We start from the raw sequence: 19,252 nt of genomic DNA, 5'->3' as shown, positions 1-19,252 counted from the left end.
TTAGTCCGTGTAGCCATCATGAATTTCCTCCCTGGGATATTGTAGCCAACAAGAAATCATCATAGAGTTCAATCCATAAACAGCCATTAAAATGTAATGAAATCACCATGTCTTTCTGCTAAACCATGAAACAAGCACGTTAGCTTTATCAGCGATTTCAATTCATTGGTTTTATTTAGTCAATATTTTTTTCAAGGTTTAGAAAATAAAATTGAATACCTGGGTGCATATCCTCAGATGGTGAGTGACTTTAAACATTTAATAGCAGAACATTCGGAAGCTACAGTTTTCATCGCGGAGAACCTACTGTATACCCCTGCTCTGTGCCGATTGATCAATATAGCTCGGCCTAGTATCATGATTGCCTTATTAATCAGTCGATCAGAAAAGAGGTGGCTGTGGTCAAAAGAGCTTTGTTGCATATCCGGAGCCTCCCACGATGGAGGGTGGAGAAGGGGGGCTCCCCGTGTGGCGTTTAGGGTGACCGCGCAGGTGAGCCCCAGGAGGGCCGGCGATGTCACGCAAGTGTCCCCCTCTCCGCAAGATGGCCGTGGTTGCATGGTACAGTATATCTGCTTTATACACCGTGTAGTCGCTGTGTGACTGTTTGAACCGCCAGACAATATCGAAATACGTTGAGTGATTCGTGGGGTGAGTGTTGCTGTGTGCGGTTGGGTGGTGCTGGAAGTATTTTATTCCTATTAAATGACAGTGACTCGGATCCTGGAATTCTAGTGTCTCTGCAAACTTGATCTAGGTCTGTGGTTCTCAAAGCTGACCCTCTAGTACCTCTGTATCTGCTGGTTACTGAGCAGGTGCTCACTGGTGCTAAACGATGCCATTACTTGATCTACTTTAGACTTTTGTTTAGCTATTACTGCACTCCGCCCTATCCCCCCAGTCCTCTGAAGTTACTGGGAATATTGTCCCAGTAACTTCAGCCTACAAAACTTTTCAGAAATCTCTCATCTTGAATTTGCTCCCTTAATTCTTTCTGAACAGTTCCCTAAGTAGCTGAATGATTTATGATGAATGGACAAGGGAGTGTGACCTTGTATCCAACACTCCCCCAAGCAGCATTTTCTCCCTGCAGTGATGCAGATGGTTACATGTACCTGCATGAGGGGCCAGATTCCCAAAATTGGCACAGGCTTGTTACCAATTAAAAATGCCAGCAAGTTTTATGAGCTGAAAGCAAAAATAAGAAAATGCCTTCACTAGAAAAGTGAAATCAAATAGCCCTTAGCGTTTTTCATTGTGGTCCAATTAAATTAAACTGTACTGAAAGACAAAACAAAAAAATCATTTTAGAAGTTATTTTATTGCAGTTTACTTCTTTACATTATTCATGTGTTTGCTGGCGCACAAAGTATGATCTTCTGGCTCACAAAACAAGAGTTAGATTTTTGTAATAAATTAACACTTAAGACATCTGGTATGAGTGTACAAATCATAGTGTTTATCATGGACAAAACTACAAAAGACAGCTGCTTGAAGGAACTTAACTAATGCAGTAACCTGCAACTCTGTACAAAAAGTAAAACAATAAAAAATACTATAAAACAATTCCACTCTTAACTCCTCTTCTTAGGTGAATTCAAAACGTTTTCAGCTTGGAATCCCTCTGTGCTCATGGAAGAAACATTCAAGGATCACTCAACCTGTTCCTGAAAAAAGGAATACAAAAATAAAAATAAAAAAACACCATAAAAAACAGTTTTCTTTATCAAGTATGAAATGTTCAGCATACTGTTAAGTAAGCTCAGGAAATGAAAATGATATTACAGGCTGCTTGAACTTATCCATTTGTTATACAACAGCTGTGAGAAACAACACAAAAGGAAGTGTGGTGGTAAGCTACATATCTTGTTAAAGGTCATGCCAGAAGCACAACCTACCACCCACCCCAGAAGCGCAGGTCACAGGTGGACAACTGCATCCTCAGCATGATGCCAGTCCACCACAGGGCAAACAAACACACACAATTTAGACACACCAATTAACCCAACAAGCATATTTTTGGAAGTTGGGAGGAAACTGGAGCACACAGAGAGAACCCACACAATCAGTGGAAGAACATGCGAACTCCACACAATGTGCCCTGGTCCACAATAAAAGCCAGGACTCAAGAGGCACACCACTGTGTTGCCTCTTCCTCCGTGTTGTGATCAACAGATCAATGATAAGTGATCAATGATCAGCCATGCTTAAGCCTGATAATGACAGATAGCTTACCGGGAACAGAATCTTCTAAAACGTTATAAAAACAGCTCAAGATCAACCACACATAAATACAGCAGCCAATACAAACTGCTGATCCAGCAAATTTTTGCTAAGCAAATCAAACTGACTCACTGCCAGGTGTTCCTTGTTATTAACATCATTTGTTTCTCTCTAAATCCTCACAAAACTAAAAAGCTACTTTTTAAACCAGGATTAGCTGTAAGAATAAAACAAAAAGGTTACAAGATCAGTAGATAAATATATAATTATTTTTTGCATGAAGGAAAAACACTGAGTTAAAAGAATAGAACAGTGCATGTCTAACATTTGTACTTAAGTGATTTACATTTTTACCAATAAGAAATTGTTTAGATCTTGTAAGATGTATAATAAAAGCAGCATTGCATTATTTCAAAAAGCCCCTTGAGCAGACAGGGTGTATGTTTTCACCTGTAACCGTGTTTTCTTTCTCTGCTGATGGGCTGGAATTATTTGGATCTGCCTTCACCACAGACACGGTCACAGCAGACAGCTGAGATGTTTCACAGGGTGCCTGCACAGAGCAGCAGGAATTTTGTTACACTTTAAAAGAAAGTTTGAAACAGGCTTTTAAGTTACGATCGTCAGTCTAGTCCAGACTGGGGAACACATAACTTTGGGTATGAGACTGGTTATAGATAATACCCAGCCTCACTGCACAAATGGACACCTTTTTGAATGTCTTCAAAAACTGAGGGGTGTAGGAAGAAAGGTTAAACACAGGACTCCCACTGCCTAGCACTTTCTATCATTTCTAGTTCTACTTCCTACAGACTCCTGTATAAACTGACTGCAGAAGAATACATTTCACACACCTGTCTGTGCACATGCAGTAAAAATGAGACGGACAAAAACACAAGCCCAAAGCCAAAGTTTGTAAAACCAGAAATTGATCACTCTACTGTGCAATGTGTCTTACTGCTTTTGCTGCACAATGTCAGGGCAGAACATTCAGTGAATCTAGTTTATTGAAAGGCATGTGTGTTCAGTAACTATTCATATACCTTGGTGTGAACACAGCTGAACTCTGATAACAATAAACGTCTTTCAGATGTCACAAGATAATTTCCATTTATCTTTTTATACTTTGTCCCATCGTATTAATGAAAACTGGAAATGCTAGCACTTACGTGTGAACTTGCAATAGTCCAGAAATATAACTTACGGATATTGTTGACAGAGGCACGCTGGGGCTGGCGTCTGCAATATTTCCCAAATACACGAGGTTTCTGTGTAAAATCTGCTGGTATCTGGAATCACAAAATCCCTGCATTGGATTTCTTCAAAATCTAAAAAAAGGCTGCACGCTGAAGACGAAACGGACGAACCAAAAAAAACAAAACAAAACAAAACAAAACAAAACAAAACAAACAAACAATGCAGCAAAACCAATACAGCTAATGACGCGATGAAAAAGACAATTGCTGAAGGAATTATCAGTTAACTCACTGCACGCATTCGGTGGCTCTTCCCTTCTGCTGATATTCCGTTATACACCGAACCAACTGGTCATTTTCATCCAAAAGCTGCCGGAACACACAGGTAGAGAAGCCAGGACTGTGTCAGGAAATTCGCCATGCTTTTTTAGAAACAGTGCACCCATGTGTGGTATATTTAAAGACCCGAACGATGTTTGTTGATGCACACGCTTCTTTTAGCTTAACCGAGGCTACAATTTAAGATGGCTGTCAGACCACAAAACACACAACAAAAAATACAGGTCACTTTCGCACCATTAATATAAAATATGTCGTAGAAATTGGTAGTTTAAAAGGGGGGGACGTGTAGCTCATGGTCCTCTAATTTACAAACTGAGAAAACACAACAAGTAAAGATTTAACATGCAGATTAGTACTCGCATGGTTTCAAAACACAGCACAGATTAACCGCTTTTACATGAGAGATGTACACCTCATGAAATTTACCCTTTGTATTATTTCATGGTTGATCTGCGCTTTGCCTCGCTGTTTCTTCGGCACAAAAACAACCGACATTTTGTTTTCATTCCGCCTTTGGAAGGATAACGAGAAACCCCCCTCACTAACTCATTAGTCAACTCTCCACCACGAAGTTGCAGTGACTATTTCCGCACTATCAGGGCGAGTCCACTGCGGGGTCAGAGGGGGTTCTCAAATTACTACCTCTCCATTAAATAGCAAGGGTAAATACAGTTTACAGAAAATATGTATATATACATCAGTTACAATCTGAGATAATTAAAACAGCGGTCGAAAACTAGAAGATGAAGTTCTTCTTTCGTCGGATATTTGGTCTGTTCCAAAGGAAGAGACGTCATAGATTGTCAACCGGCAGTTTCCGCCTTGATGTGAGCGGCTTACGTTGCGATTTTAAAAGTTCTTATGTCAATAGCACGGACTGGAAATGGCTTTAAGCGTTCGTGGAAGAGATCCCCTCCGGTCTCCTTATTTAAGATCTTTTAAGATAGAGTGGAAGCCATTGCGATGTTTGCATGAAAAATACGAGAACGAAAGGCTCTCTATAGTTACCCTCTCTAGTTCGTGGTAATGCTTGAACATCACATTACCAAGTTGTAATAAACGGGAAAATGAAAGGAAAATTTTTTTTTTTGAATTAATGGTCATGTGTCACTATGAAAATCTAAGATCTGCGTCAATAAACGTTTACGTATAAGAAATCTTAAAGAATCTTTACTAAGGTCAGTTTTCCGTCTCTAAAAAAACCCGACTTATTCTTTAGAGAACACTCCAAGATAATGTTACAATGGAAAAACCTAAAGTAACAAAACCGTTACTTTATAAATAACCACGAAGAGCTTGATTTTAGTCTCGTTATTCCACTTTAGTTTGATTTTTACCATTTCACACATCTCCAGATCACGTATGTAAAACGGGCTGGTAAAATCGTCGTCAGTCTACAAGTACATTGTAACATTTCTATTCAGCCACGGTACCCAAAGGAATTTGATCAGTTTACAAACCTCGGAACCCCCCCAAATTAATAACCCACTTTGATACTTGGGAGGTTGCTTACATTTACTTCGAAGGTCTAGGCAGGTTAGATGCTTCCCGTTTTGAAGTGCTTTTAGGCAGCAATATCTCCCGACACCCACGTTTCCACTACGTTTTTGTGAGGCTCCACAATTCAACACCAACAGAACAATTTGGACATTTTCACTTACAACAGTGGTTCTCAGTCCTTGTTCTGTAGGACCAGTTTCATCTGCTTTTTAGGTACATTTCTAAATTCATTCAGCTTTAACAAAAGTGCAGCAAGTTTGTAATCTGCGACAAAACCCATCAGTACCCAAGTTTCAGCACTCCCCTTTTCAGGATTAGCTGGATCCTTCTGTTATAAATTGGAAATATTAAGTTATGTTAACTCTTTAGTCAGAGCTAAGGAAACTATTTAACAAGTATATATAGCTCTTAAAGCCATGCTTAGGTTCTTAGAAATAATCTTATTTTTGACACCGAGGTTTGAGAGCAGAAGTGTAAAGCAAGCAAGCAGAGCAATTCCAAGTACAAGACTGAGAACGGCTGTATTGAAAATAGTTTTGTAGGCACTGGTGGATATTAATGTCTACAGTCTTTCACAGTACCCACAGCAAAAATGGTTATGGATCTGTGGATCTGCAAGGTGTACAATGCAACAGACTAGAAAAAGAAAAACAGACAAATATATTGAACAACTGTTTATTCTTTGCTTTGAATAAAAACCTCACACCCTCAGTGAGGCACATTGAAAGTACACCATGCCATTAAATTGCTTGAGTTTTGAACACCAAAACATCTGGCTATTTTCCCCCGAGGCTAGAAGGAGTAACTTAATTAAACCTTCGTAGCATACAGCATTTTGGTATTATGTACAGTTTTAATCTTGTATTAGCATGGGACTTTTCAGTAACATACAGTTATTGCAACAAAATACAGGAACTGCCTCTTCTCTAGAAAAGCCTCTCAAGCTGTTCAGTGTCATGATTGCGGCTTCTCACAAGGCATAGTTATCATGCAGTGTTTGGTGTTCACTAAAATCTCCAATCAAACTGCACATTTTAATAAACTACTGGACGTGTACTAGCTGCCCTACTTTTTCTCACCTACAGAAGGTTTTCTTGTAGTGCTTTTAAATAAAGATCTGTCAACTAATTTTTGTCATTAATCCATTTTAGATGAGCAGCCAACCACAATACTTTTGCCCCAATACTGAGCCAACTTTGAGGACATGTGAAAGCAAGATTAATAAAACTTTATCTTTGGATCCCTTTATTCCAACGGTCTTTGTAAACAACAAAACCATATTAAAAATACTTAATCATGTCAAAATGTATCAGTTACTGGACACAGCACTTCCCTTGTTGGGTAGCTCAGAAAACAGTGCTTGATTTGTTTAGTCAGGAGTATTTAAGTGGGCACCTCCAGGCAGAAGGGGGACTTTCCGATAAAAAGCAAAGGTAACTGAGTAGTACATCTACAGAATGTAAAACTGAAACAAGGACAAGATCACTATAAGGCTTCATCATTTTATGAATCACGGCAGAAGGAATATTTAATCTTATGCAGTATGTTCTGATCCCATCAAGATTCCTACAAAGTAAAGTTGCTTCAAGTTAAAAGACCCTTATTTACAGAGCCATCTGAACTATCCTTATTTGGGGAAAATCCTGTTATGTTCCACAGAGGCTGCTTTGCATGTAGGTGTAAGTGCACAAGTCTGGCTGTATTTATGTGATATATGTTCACCTCATATCTACCCATACTTGCTACATTAGAATGTAGGGAGAACAGCCAAAAACCTTACATATTTCACTGCAGCTCAAAAGGCCCATTCACAAGGAATACCACTATAGGAGACAAGGCTGCCGATATCCACAACATACTGAACTAACCCTAGTTGTGAATTCAGCAATCATACAGGCAAGAATTTTTAAACTTATTAACAACGCTCATAAAGTGCAAACAAACATTTTTGCCATTTTGTAAAAAAAAAAGCCAGATTTAAACAAACTCAATGCAAAGCAATTATGAATGCATTTATTAATTAATTCATGAAAAACTTTTTTCAGAGCCGATTAGCCAATTAGAGCAACAACCACAAAAATACCAAGTCCCCCAACTACAGTGAGCCACGTTACCTCAATCTAATCCTTCTCCTTATGTCTTTGGGGAAAAAGTAGGTTTCCCTAAAGTACTATCCAAAACAAGGCAGTAAAGCCGCACCCTACTGAGTCTGTACTCAAAGCAAAATACCCATCCAGATCTGTAACTGTGAAACTGATCCACAATATCCATTTTTAGGCGTTCCACTGGATTAGCATTATGTACCTACTGAGATATCCTGGTTGTTTAATCATTTACAGTTCTAAATCTACTCAACTTCCTACCAGCATTTTAACTATTTAAAAAACACACACAAGGCAACAATACGAAGTATCAAATATTCAAATAAGTCATCTTATGAGAAAACAAACCAGAACTGGTATTCAAATTTTAATAAAATCAACAGATCTCATTGAAAACCTTGAGCTTTCAAAGCGATATATACTTTATGACTCCATGGCTTAAAAATTAGAATCCCTTTAACAGTTTAATGGGATGTACTTTTACATATTCAAGAGGACGGACACAAGGTCATATGGTCTCCAGAAAAAAACTAAATTCCAAAACTACACACTCAGTTAAGAAAATACATTCAGCATTCCTACTACGCATGTGAAGATCTGAATTGGCTTTGAAATTAAGTAAAATACAGTTTCCAAAGGCTTCTGAGAGAAAGCACTGAATCTGAGCTGATCTTCCATTGTGAATGAGCCTTAGCAGGGACAAACTAAACCAAGAACAATACCAATCCAGAAAACAAGTGGTTAAGTTTGTCTTGCACTTACATACTGTTAAGATAAACTCACTACTACTTCTACACCATGTCCATGTGTAAAGCACACTGGACTGATATACCCATAAACAGAACTGCAAAGTATTTCAAACAACGATACTCAGCAAAAGACAGCAGGCAGTTTAAGTTGTGATTAAACAGGGTATAAAGATGTGTAGTAGAAAAAAAAAACTGTAGAAAGCTATAACTGGAACCCAACTGGCTATTTACAGGAATTTGGTGCTCCTAAGGTACATTACAGGATATATCCAAAAAATAAAGCTATTTCAGTGATCAAAGTACTCTCATCACAGTATCAGCGGGCTTCTGCATACATTTCTTTACACCTAACAGAACGTTATCAAATACAATTTTAGTAAGAAAAAAACCTCAATATTGATGCAAAAATACTGAATAATTCCACTGATGTATGGTAATTTTTACATACATGTTCTCTTCCTTCTGCTGATATTTCATACATAGCTTAACATTTCAAAGATTGCTTTATACCTCTTTTCTTCTAAAAAAGGAAAGGGATTAAGAAAACTACATTACACCCTTTGAAGTCAAGCAGTCTACCCCAGTGCTGGTGACAAATATACAGCAAGTACATTTCTTCATTCTTTAGTCAGAAGTTTAAACCTAAATTTTCTGGACCATGAAGAGCTACAATTCAGTTTGGATCCATCTTCCTGATGTACTATGCAGCAACTTTGTTGTCCTTCTGAAACAAAACAAAAAAAAAAGTTATAAACACACAAATAAAGCGACATCTGAGGTTTTCCACAGAACACCGGATTAAGTGAAATACGCATAAAACAAAAAGCAGGTACGCAATTTAGCTATCCACCAAGTAAAATGCCATCCACTACCGTCAATCTCAAAAATCAACCTGAGATCCTATTAAATGTTGGGGTGACAGCATGCTACAGCAACCGGTACCCCCCTTTCCATGGTGCCAGAAGGAGGTGGCTGCTCCGTCCTGCAGGCCAGACAGAAGCAACTAGCAGCTGCCTCCCTGCCACACAGCAATAGAGCCCGGGGGCTCCTCAGCCACCTGCAGGATTCAGGGTCCTGTGTCAGGTAAGCCATCAACAGCCCCAGAGACATGGACAGCTCTGGACCCACAGCTACAACACTGTCTGAAGGGAAGAGCAGCTGCAGAGACGATAAGGACGCTGGACACGTTACCCTGTATTCGAACTCCGAGAACTCTCTGCCGCCCCGCCCTCCTCTGAATCCCCCTCGGAAGCCGCTGCTCCCGCCGCCTCCTCCGCGGGGGGTCCCAAAGGCTCCCCGGCCCCCGCCCCGCCCCCGGCCGCCGCGGAAGCCCATGGCCCCCCGCCCTCGGAAGCCCCCGCGGCCGCGGCCGTGGCGCAGCGGGATGCCGAAGGTCTCCGCGTTCATCCGCCTTTCCTCCGCCCAGGTCTGCCTCCGCTCCCTGAGGACACACAAGGCGGGAGGGGTTAGAGTCCGCCCACAACGCCACAGGGAAGTGGACACGCCCCCTGCACTCCGAGTGGGGCTGGAAAGGGCATTATAAACCCAGAACAGGAGGTACTTCTTTACCCAAAGGGTGGTGGGAGGGTGGAACTAGCCGCTCAGCCATGGCTATACTCTGGCTTCTTTCAAGAAGCAGCTGGATGAGATCCTTGCATCAATTACCTCCTGACAACCAAATGAGTTAGACAGGCTGAATGACCTCTAGTTCTTACGATCTTAGACCAACACTGATGATATGGAGAGAATCAGGTAAAAGGAGCACCGAATGTTTAAATATTTGAATATCTGTAAGAATGCAGCATTCCAGGTTTAAAGGAAAATTGACTTTCCAGGACTCAGACCTCAGTCCTTATTTTCTCTGTGGTGCACATCAGAGTCTAGACCACGCGCTGGGATAAGTATATAGCATCTTTTTCAAATCCATTTGTTTCTTGGCAGCGCACAAATTTCAGTGTGCCCTGTCTGGAAATAAAACATGCCCAGTCAAAAACAAACACCACCTCTTCAACTGCATCAGGCATACCTTGGGAATGCTGAAACTCCGGATTTTTCCGCTGCTTTCCTAAAAGAGGGGAAAAAAAAGATTTTTCAGGGTTTTCTTCTCTTAACAGCAGGAAAAATTCTGAAGCTAACCAGTCTGTCAGTTTTATTTACTTAACACTGTCAAGTATTGAATGGTTCAGTTTTTGCTGCAAAACCCCTAGGTGAATAAACAAATTCAATCTTGCAACCACTTCAACTCTGTATGCTTATCATTCATGTTCCTAGTTAATCTAGAGGGCATTTTATCTGGTCACAAATTAATGTGCGTGCAAGCCTTACCTTGAGTCATCGCAGGAGATGTTGTCAAAGAAAGATTTGGATTTGTCATAGTAGCAATTAGGCCCCAGGGGATCCTCTTCATCGGCATTCCCTTCGCTGTTCTGGGTCTCAACCCCGGAGTCTCCTTTATCTTCCCCATTTACAGCTTTCTCTGGCTTGTCAGGCTTGTCATCTACACAGAAGAGCACCAAAAAGTCATGAGAAATGAATGTCTGCTGCAGCCCCTCCTTGCAGCCAGCTGAGGCTGCAGTCCGCAAGGAGGCACACGATGACGCACGGTGCCAACCGCGCACGTACTGCAGACATCAGCCACCGGGGCTTTAATCAAGGGAGTGAGTGCCAGGGCCTACCTTTAAGCTTCAGCTTATTCTGGAATTCGCGGTCAATCTCTTCCTTGTTGAACTGGGCGTTGGCACTCTCAAAGTCAAAGTCTTTCTCAAACTTCATGGGGCCGTCCCTCCGGACCCCAAAGCGCCCCCTGCCACGATGACCCCCACGCCCCCGCCGAGCTGGGGGTGGCGCTGTGGAGAAGGACACATTAAGGAATGAATGAGATGGCTATCCGGAAATCGAAGGATAACTAATAAATGCAGCCGATCCGAAAACAATGAAGCACCGGGAAAAGCCAATTGAGCCGAAGACTAGAAATGCCATCTCGGCCGTCAATCCTGAAAATCCAAGGAATGAACCGTTCGCCCTGCGCAGTGACGTACAAAACAAGGGGAAATGCCACAGTATCCATGAAAACTAGCATGCCAACCGTAAACAAGAGCTTCCTGTTTCTGCACTTAAAGTGTCTTTCGCACTAACAACTTCAGCCGATATCCTGTCGTTGTACCTACTCTACAGGGAGCTTCAGGAAGACAGTCATGGCTGGCGTACCTGATTGCCGCTTGGCAGGATCCCTGTTCTCATTCCTGACTTGCTCTGCATCAGGTCTTGGTAATTTTTGTGCATCTGTACCTACAGGGGTTAAATTAACTTATTTTATTTTTTTGTGCAGCAGTAACCATAGATTCCAATTAATAAGCCCCTAAAACTAGTGTTAACACAGAGGATCACAATACATAAAACTGCAAAAACGGAACAGAAGGCATGCACCCAATTACTATTTGAAGTCCAACAGACAATCGGTGTAATTAACCCTTAATCATTGTGCATTCTCTTAAATGTATTGAATCGCAGCTGGTCTTCAAAGTAATAGATGACTATAATGTAGTAAGCCATACGTCAGCACAGCGGAGAACGTGTTAACGAGTGCTTACTCCTCCTCTGCTCCTGGCTCTCTCCTGGTTTCTGTGTGCCGGCAGGAGTCGGCCGGGCAGCTGGGCTCCTGCGGCCCACAGGTACAGGGGCAGCTGCTGGGGCAGTCTGGACCGCCTGCTCGAGGGTGGGGCTCTTCCGCAGGGGGTCCAGCTGGGGGCTTGAGCGGCCTGCAAGACAGGCAGGGGTGTTCACAAGCAGACCACCCCACTGCTTCGCTTCACACATCACAGAGCTGCTTTGACCTAGATCATCAGGTTTAAACTACAAAAAAAAGGCTGGAAATAGTTTTGACTAAAATCACCTGTGACAAACTTTCTTCATCACAATGACAAACTATTTCAAATCATACATTGTTTAATCATTCATGCTACTCTGTAACATCTGCAAGTGACCATGTACAAGTGCCAAACACTGGCCTTCCATCACTTAATCATGCTTTACTAGGCAATGGACCCGAATTTGTTCCACAGAGCTCGTACACCACAAAATCCCATTTATATCAGACACCAACTACTTTTATGTTGTGTTAAAGGATGCATCTGCAAGATGGTCTTGTAAAAAGCAAGAGGATCAAAAACTTTAAAGAGGACTAACTCAAAGCCTTTGGGAGGGTCATGGAGAATTTACCGTTCTATGACAAAACCAAATGGCTGACACAAAACAGCAATGCTGTCCTTTAACCAACCACCTTCCACATTCCTGCTTCGAGACGTTGCCCACATAAAGTGAAGTGATTGCGAGATGTGCACATCAATTAATTTCAGGCTTTTTCACAAGGAGGGTAATGTCAGGTAATCAGAATGTGCTGAATTTGCATCTGCTACAGAAAGTTCTTCTCGATCTAGTATAATTACAAAGCATTTTAACCACAAAACAAATCAGTTTTTGTATGAAATCATTACCTCGATGCAACTGTGTTTTCAGTAAGCTTGTTTCAGGGGAAAAAGCAGAACCAATTGTATTGCTCTGGGAGAGGGGTGCAGGGGTGCTTGTGTCTGTACCAGAGGATGTCAAAGAGCGCCCTGTGTAGAGAGGAACAGAAGGTTTAGAGGTGTGGGGCACTGGCACATCACACAAGGTAATAATCCCTCTCCTCAAAGATGGTAAATCCCACCTGGAGACTTCATCACACAAAATGAAAAACCACAAGCACACCCCACATACTGATACTGTATTCTAATAACGTTCTCAGGAACTCTACTAGCACTGAATTCCAGAGTGTTTTATAACTCAAGTTTTAATTTACAGCTCAGTCCCCTGTTATTGCTCATAAAAAATACTCCTTGATGTCTACCATAAGTGTAATTAACACCTTTATGGCAAACAAATCTCATCTCTTCCAGCACATCTTCCATTTTAATACAGTTAAAAAAACAATTAAGAGCTCAAAAACAAAATTGTCTTAAAATGACACCAAATACCATAACAAAAACTGATTTGATAAACTGGCAGCTTCAACGAAGAATCAGTAGTTACAGTAATGCAACTTAACCAGAAACCCCACTTGGAAGTAACTGAGCTATGTGCCTATGTTAAAATGTGGCTCACAGGATCAGACATTTTAAAAGACAACAACACCATTGTTTTATAAGAAGAGGGGAATTCAAATTAGGAGCTCTGCTTCCCGCAACAAGAATTAGGAGCTCTCGCTGTTCAGGTTCGATATGACAGTGACATACATACCTACTCCTACAGCACCAAACTGCTGTCCCACCAGGGGGCTGGGACTGAACTGGCTGTACGCCGAGACGGGGCCCCTGCTGAACCCGTATGACGCCACAGACTGGAATGATGCAGCAGGTGAGGACCCCAGGGATGACTGGCAAAAACACCCACAAAACAAACATGTAACCTCACTTGACCCAGGATCGTGACTGTGAGCTGCCTACTTCAACAAGGGATATCCATCACAAATATGTCCTCTGCATCTTTTCCAAAACATTTCTAAAAATGAAATTCACTAAGTAAGATAAATCTCACTTATACAAAAAAGGATTAAGGTCATGCTCACTGCATGACAGTTGATATGACCAGACTTGCTCATGCTCCATTTCAGAGAACTGCAATCGTTTGGTGGTAGTGAGAACCAGTGAGGGGGGTGACCGAAAGTCATTTGTCACAGGAAATTGAAGTGTCACCTCCTATTATGATTGCAACACAGAGAAGACGGCATGTGTGATTTCATGTGCGGGTGGGTATGCGAACTCTGGTTACAGGAGCCCTGTTGCGGTGTTACCTGAACGATAGCCGGGTCCTGAGGAAGAGAGCACTGGGGTTTCGGGGGCTCACAGACAGTGAGGTCTTTGATATCGCTCCCCCGGAAGATGATGTACTCGAACACTTCATCACGCGGCGGTATCGGCCTGTCAGTGGGGCGATCTTCAGTGCCAAAGGAACGCACTGGGGGGGAGGAAAAAAAAAATCAATGAGAGACTGGAACACGGCGTGCTTTTATACTTAACATGACATTTTACTTGCAATGTGTCAAGCAATACTTAAAACAACTTGCGTAGAAAGCAAAGGCACAGATCCACTTACAGAATTACAACCACACATGCTATTCTGCTTTAACAGAACAGCGTACGTACGTATTGGGGAAAAAAATAACAGGCAAACCTAAAGTCAATTTACAAGTACTTAACATAAGTCTCAGGACACTATTACGCTAAGAAAAGGGTGAATGCAGAACTATATTGACAGTCCAGTTTATAAAAAGTGAAAGGATTTTCTATCCTTATTCTGCAGACCCACACACCTACAGAAGAGCACTCTTATCAGCTCTATTTCCCCCCACGATTGGAAATTGGGAGATTTCAAGTTACATAAATGTTTCAAAATGGTAAGGGCTGAAAAAAAATCTAATCTTATTAATGGGTTAATTAAAAGTTCAAACAGGTAAGGGCTTGGCTGATGAAAACCAAACAGGCATGTCAGTCCCCAGGACCTGCACCAGAAATACTGTTCTCCAAACCCACACCACGCGGAACCACATCAAATACATTTTTACTGTCAGCTCTCCTATACAGCGAAGACAACCTCCGTTTTCAGACATTCATTCTATAGAGTATGCATGAGTAGGACAACTGCCTAATTCACAAGTTTCAGAAAAGTATTTAGTGCGAGCAAGTAACAAATCGATTTCCAGTTGCAGGTTGTCATTTTAAATTACACCTGTGCCAAGTCACACACGCTGTTGCCTAGATCATGGTGTTTTTTCAGAGGAAATGTCAGCTCCGTCAACTAATCCACCTTTTTATTTACAACATAGGACAGGATTGGACCTAGCCACCTACTCGCCAACTGATCTCTCTGTAACAAATGGTTTGACAGGATTGCAATATTTAATTCTTCATACAAAAAAAGGCCACAATAACCTGCATCACAAAAACAATTTTAATGGGAATGCTACATTTAAATGTTTTAAAGCACTACAGAAAAGTATGGGATTTAAGCAGTTTTGGAATTTAAGTTAAAAAAAACTGATGAAACCAGATATTCCATTTGAACCAAATGCAGAGGAACCAACCTATAATGATCAGTATATGAATGCTCTACTTCACTTATAAACTGTTAGCCATGAATACTGTACAACCCATCTGCATTTGAAAAACACGACCTCAAAGGGAAATCAAAGTTATGACGCACCATCACTACTCAAACTTCTATTCCCATTTATAGAGGTACCCAACGCTTTTTAACTGTAGATAACTCAAACCACGTCTCTTTGCAAGTTAGCAGTTTATTATTCATTTTTCACCATGTGGTAGGAAACATGTTTCTATCTGCAGAAATTCAGACAGCACATAAAACCTGCATCACTCATGAAGAAACCAGATTACAATTTTGCCAGTGAGCATTTAAGTATTCCCATTACACAACTAAAAATTACAGTACAAACTTGGAATTAGGAGAGTCCAGTGTGAAAACATAACTCCAGTTATGTAAAACTAAATCCATTCATCTTGGGTATTTGAGTAACAAGCTTTCCTCAGGGCATGATTTTCCTAAACAGATAGGCAGCCTGGCATGTCCCAGAAGCCAAATCATGATTTAGCCCTTTGGAAGGCTCATATAATTACAGAAGCTCTGCGTCACCACAGGGAGCAAGAATTTCATCAGAGAGCCTTCAGCTAAGGGGAGGAGAATCTGCAGGGGGTAAAAGCCTCTGAACTGTAATCCCAAGCTCTCACACAGTTAAGAGTCAGGCTCAACATAAAGGTTACACAAGGAAGATACGGCCATCTGACCTATCCAGCTCAGTTGGTCTCTATTAGCTTTGTGATCAGAGAATCTCATCCAGCCCGTCATTGAAATTCACCAAGACATCAGCTTTGGCAATGAGGCAGGGCACCTTTCTGCAGACACCAACAAACCCTTGGAATAAAAACGTGGCGTCTCCTGTTCAGGTTTAAACGATCCCATCTTTAATTTAGTTCTAATGAGCACTTCCAAAATTTGTATCACATGTATGACTACCAGGTCATGATGCGAGTCCAGACGCAACAAAATAAGCACTGGTTCTAACCTTACACAAGTCTCAGCCCAGGAGAAATCAAGGTACATCCTCATTTAAACTGTCAGTCCTAACTTAAGCAGGACTTGTGTTCCCAGGAAATGGAGAGAGAACCAAAGAGCCTTCAGTCACTGAAGACCAGCTTCTGATTCCCGCCTCATGTTTCCAGGATGCAGACAGTAATTCCCAGCCTGCTGCCGAGGCCAAAGAATTGGTTTAAATCATGTAGCCTGGTAATAGTGGCCAGCTGTCAAATAGTAAGCATAAAATACAAGACAGTCAAAGGCTGTCCCGAAACTGAAGTGCTTCAGGAAATATCTGACTTAAGTTTAGAAAAGTGATTGAAATAATATTCTGACTACAAGGTTTTCAGAAGAAAAGAGTTGGATTCGCCACTGCAGTGGCTCATGTATAAGCAACAAATAACTTGTAACATCAGCCTGGGTATAATAAATTTCACTTTTAAAGGCTGTCACCAAACAATTAGAAAACCATAAATCTCACACAATTTTTAATTTAGAAAGACACTCAATTGTGACTAGACAACTGCAATTTATTTTAAAAAAAACATCCTTCTAAACCATACATATCACTCGGGAGTTCAAACTCTTGGTCTTTTTGGGGTGCAATCAGTGTTCTGAAGTTCCTTTCAATCGATGCATGCTTGAGATCTGGGAACAAGATTTAAAGGGCCCAGTTCAGTACAGACCTGCCAGAGCCCTGGAATTCAAACAGAAAATACAAACAGAGCCCTCCATGACTGCACTTTGTTACAGTGTATCAAGACCGGGTTCCAACAAGTGACATCAGTTTTACAGCCTCGATTACAATATCAGCACAACCCCCGTCTTATTCTGCTTGGGAAAACGTAAACAAAGGCAAAACGTTTCTTTAGAATAATTTAGTGTGAGGTTTGGGGCTAGGCCGTGTTTAAAACTATACCTTTAGGTGTTACACTAAACAGCCGAGCCCATTCTAAACCAGTTCACTTGCTGGTAGACAGGAAAAAGGATGAAACCGGTAGGACCCCCGATTTTATTTATTGCCAACCCACGCAACTGGGAAGGCCGCCGGGATACAGCTAGCCAAGGGAAACAAAAAAACTCAAGTTGCAGGTACAGCGATACCGCATAAACCTAAATGCAATGCCTCCGATTTCACCTGCACTTCTGAAGGCAACGGGAGACAAAAAAAAAACACCACCACACACTTGGAGCTGCCCCAGCTCCGGGCCCGGATTATAACCGGGGTGAAAGGAAGACTCAGCCCAGCCAGCTCACACAAAGAGGCCGACGTCAAGAGCCAGCTGGCGCAGAAAGTGAATATCAGAGGCTTGACGCCGAGTTGCACCGCCCCGGCTCGGCGGGGCGGGCGGGTGTGAAACCGGGGCCCCCGACAACGGAACCGAGCCTCCCCGCCGGTGCCGAGCGCAAACTTTGCCACCACCCCCAAACGTTTACCGCCATTTTAGCTCCTCGTCGAAACACGGGTGCTCACACCGAGCCGGCTGCGCCGCCGAGGCCTACCCGCCTCTCACCCGAGAGCGGCCCATCCAGCCGGAAAGCCCGAGTCAACAAAGGAAAGGCCGTCTGAGCGCCTCCCCTCCGCCAGACCCGTAAAAGCCGGGGTGCAGGCCCTGCAAACGCACCCGGCGCGGCGCTGGAGCATGGCTGCTCACTTCTTTTATAAACAAAAGGCCGAAGGGGACTTGTTTACAAACCACCTCACCCCTGACCGGCGCTGGCTGTTTCTTGAATTACACGACCTCCCTCCCCCCCCCCCGTCCCCCTTTTGTTGTTCCCCTACAGTCCACCTGCCCACGGTTAACCCCCCCGCCGCCGCCACCACCATCACCAGATCAGCTATTTGTTCAATTTCCACCCCCCTCTCCGCCCGGATCTGATCCGTTAACAACAAAAAAAACAACAACCACCGAACGAAATAGCAGCTACGACTACGAAGAGCCCGTCGGCAATTTTCGCAGACCTAGAGCGAACTTTTCCCGCAGGTTTCGAGGCCGTCGGTCGTTTTATATATATATATTATATTTTTTGAACAACGAGTGCCAACAAAACATCGAATAAAAATGTGCTTCGCTCCCCCCCTCCTCCGCTACCAATTGTGCTACCAGCCGGGGTTTCGTTGCTATTCCTGGAGCCCCGTCGGTGCGGCTGCAGCCGGCGGCTCCCCGTTCCTCCCCCCTGCCCCCCGCCTCGCTCCCCTCCCCCGGGCACCTTTGGCGAGCGCGACGGTGGAGTTCTCGGTGTCGATCGTGTACAAGATCCCCTCGTAGCGGATCTCGGCCTTCGAGATGAGGCTGATCTTGCTGCCGATGTAAGGGGTCCCCCCGCTCATGGCGTCTCCCGGGTCGGTGCGGCTCCTGCGACGGCGGATGGAAGTGGATTACGGATCGCGGCTCCCGGGCTCACTCCTCGCTCCCTCTTCTCGCACTCTGTTCTTTCTTCTCGGCTCTCCCCCTTTCCTCTCGGAGGTGCTACGCCAACATGGCCGACTTCATTTTTTTTCTCCTTCGCACTAAAACTGCCCGAGGGGCGCAAGCGGAAGTTGTTAAAAAAATGGCGCTCTCGCGAGTTTTCAAGGGGATGCTCCAAAGGTGACGAGAACTCAGTTTGAACACATGGACCTAATGGCTGCAGCTGGCGAGTGGGAGTTAGTGGCTGATTTTTAAATAAAACTTCACGTTTTATGCGTCAGGGTAACCGCAGAAAACTGAATTTGACGTATGCGTAAATAAAATGCACCCGCAGTTGTCTTCTCTTCTAAACGTTTGGCCCCTCACAGTAGTGAGACGTTCAGAAACACTACCTTCTAAGAGGAATTACAGGAAAGGGTGTCTTTGGGAATTAGGCATTGATTCAGAAGACAATGCAAAACTACTATATCGTAAAAAATAGAACAAGCAAGAGTGTTTTATGTCCGTATAATGTTTGATTTCTTGTACACAAAATGATATTGTGGTTTATTATATGACTGAACTGAGCTGGTTATACAGAACAATATATTTTAAACCCATGT

General features: G+C 42.7%; 2 protein-coding genes across 6 annotated transcripts; both read right to left on the bottom strand.

Moving 5' to 3' along the window:
• Nucleotides 1-1,302: 1,302 nt before the first annotated feature.
• ss18l2 (ss18, like 2) lies at nt 1,303-4,357 on the bottom strand. Of its 2 annotated transcripts, none has more exons than XR_015928677.1 (5): nt 4,188-4,357; nt 3,712-3,788; nt 3,428-3,512; nt 2,674-2,805; nt 1,303-1,667 (listed from the first exon to the last, which is right to left on the bottom strand). XR_015928677.1 is itself a non-coding variant. In XM_088613872.1 (5 exons), exons 1-5 carry the CDS (start codon nt 4,254-4,256, stop codon nt 1,657-1,659), a joined length of 345 nt encoding a protein of 114 aa, XP_088469998.1. In that variant the 5' UTR covers nt 4,257-4,351; the 3' UTR covers nt 1,303-1,656. The 2 variants fall into 2 exon arrangements, 1 of the variants encoding a protein (XP_088469998.1); XM_088613872.1 differs by having other exon boundaries at nt 2,674-2,776; nt 4,188-4,351.
• Nucleotides 4,358-5,922: 1,565 nt separating this feature from the next.
• Nucleotides 5,923-18,773, bottom strand: LOC148644265 (protein LSM14 homolog A-like). Of its 4 annotated transcripts, none has more exons than XM_088613867.1 (11): nt 18,451-18,773; nt 13,940-14,103; nt 13,387-13,522; nt 12,606-12,725; nt 11,703-11,870; nt 11,320-11,400; nt 10,788-10,958; nt 10,438-10,609; nt 10,139-10,177; nt 9,304-9,553; nt 5,923-8,836 (listed from the first exon to the last, which is right to left on the bottom strand). In XM_088613867.1, the coding sequence occupies exons 1-11, from the start codon at nt 18,569-18,571 to the stop codon at nt 8,813-8,815; spliced, it is 1,446 nt and encodes a 481-aa protein (XP_088469993.1). In that variant the 5' UTR covers nt 18,572-18,773; the 3' UTR covers nt 5,923-8,812. The 4 variants fall into 4 exon arrangements, with proteins under 4 accessions (XP_088469993.1, XP_088469994.1, XP_088469995.1 ...); XM_088613868.1 differs by having other exon boundaries at nt 5,923-8,833; XM_088613869.1 differs by lacking the exon at nt 11,320-11,400.
• Between the last annotated feature and the right edge of the window lie 479 nt (nt 18,774-19,252).

This window comes from Lepisosteus platostomus, chromosome 20 (assembly GCF_059453375.1).
Source record: "Lepisosteus platostomus isolate fLepPlt1 chromosome 20, fLepPlt1.hap1, whole genome shotgun sequence".
Taxonomy (NCBI): domain Eukaryota; kingdom Metazoa; phylum Chordata; class Actinopteri; order Semionotiformes; family Lepisosteidae; genus Lepisosteus; species Lepisosteus platostomus.
The sequence above is the reverse complement of the archived record's forward strand: the minus strand, read 5'-3'. Positions and strand labels throughout refer to the sequence as shown.

Coding starts and splice junctions, on each gene's coding strand:
- ss18l2 (XM_088613872.1), bottom strand. CDS start 4,256: ATGTCGGTTGTTTTTGTGCCGAAGAAACAGCGAGGCAAAGCGCAGATC. Junction 3,789..4,187: donor ACCATGAAATAATACAAAGG/GTAAATTTCATG, acceptor GTGTTCCGGCAG/CTTTTGGATGAAAATGACCA. Junction 3,513..3,711: donor AGAGCCACCGAATGCGTGCA/GTGAGTTAACTG, acceptor TTGTGATTCCAG/ATACCAGCAGATTTTACACA.
- LOC148644265 (XM_088613867.1), bottom strand. CDS start 18,571: ATGAGCGGGGGGACCCCTTACATCGGCAGCAAGATCAGCCTCATCTCG. Junction 11,401..11,702: donor GAGCCAGGAGCAGAGGAGGA/GTAAGCACTCGT, acceptor TAACCCCTGTAG/GTACAGATGCACAAAAATTA. Junction 8,837..9,303: donor TCTCGGAGTTCGAATACAGG/GTAACGTGTCCA, acceptor GTTTTGTTTCAG/AAGGACAACAAAGTTGCTGC.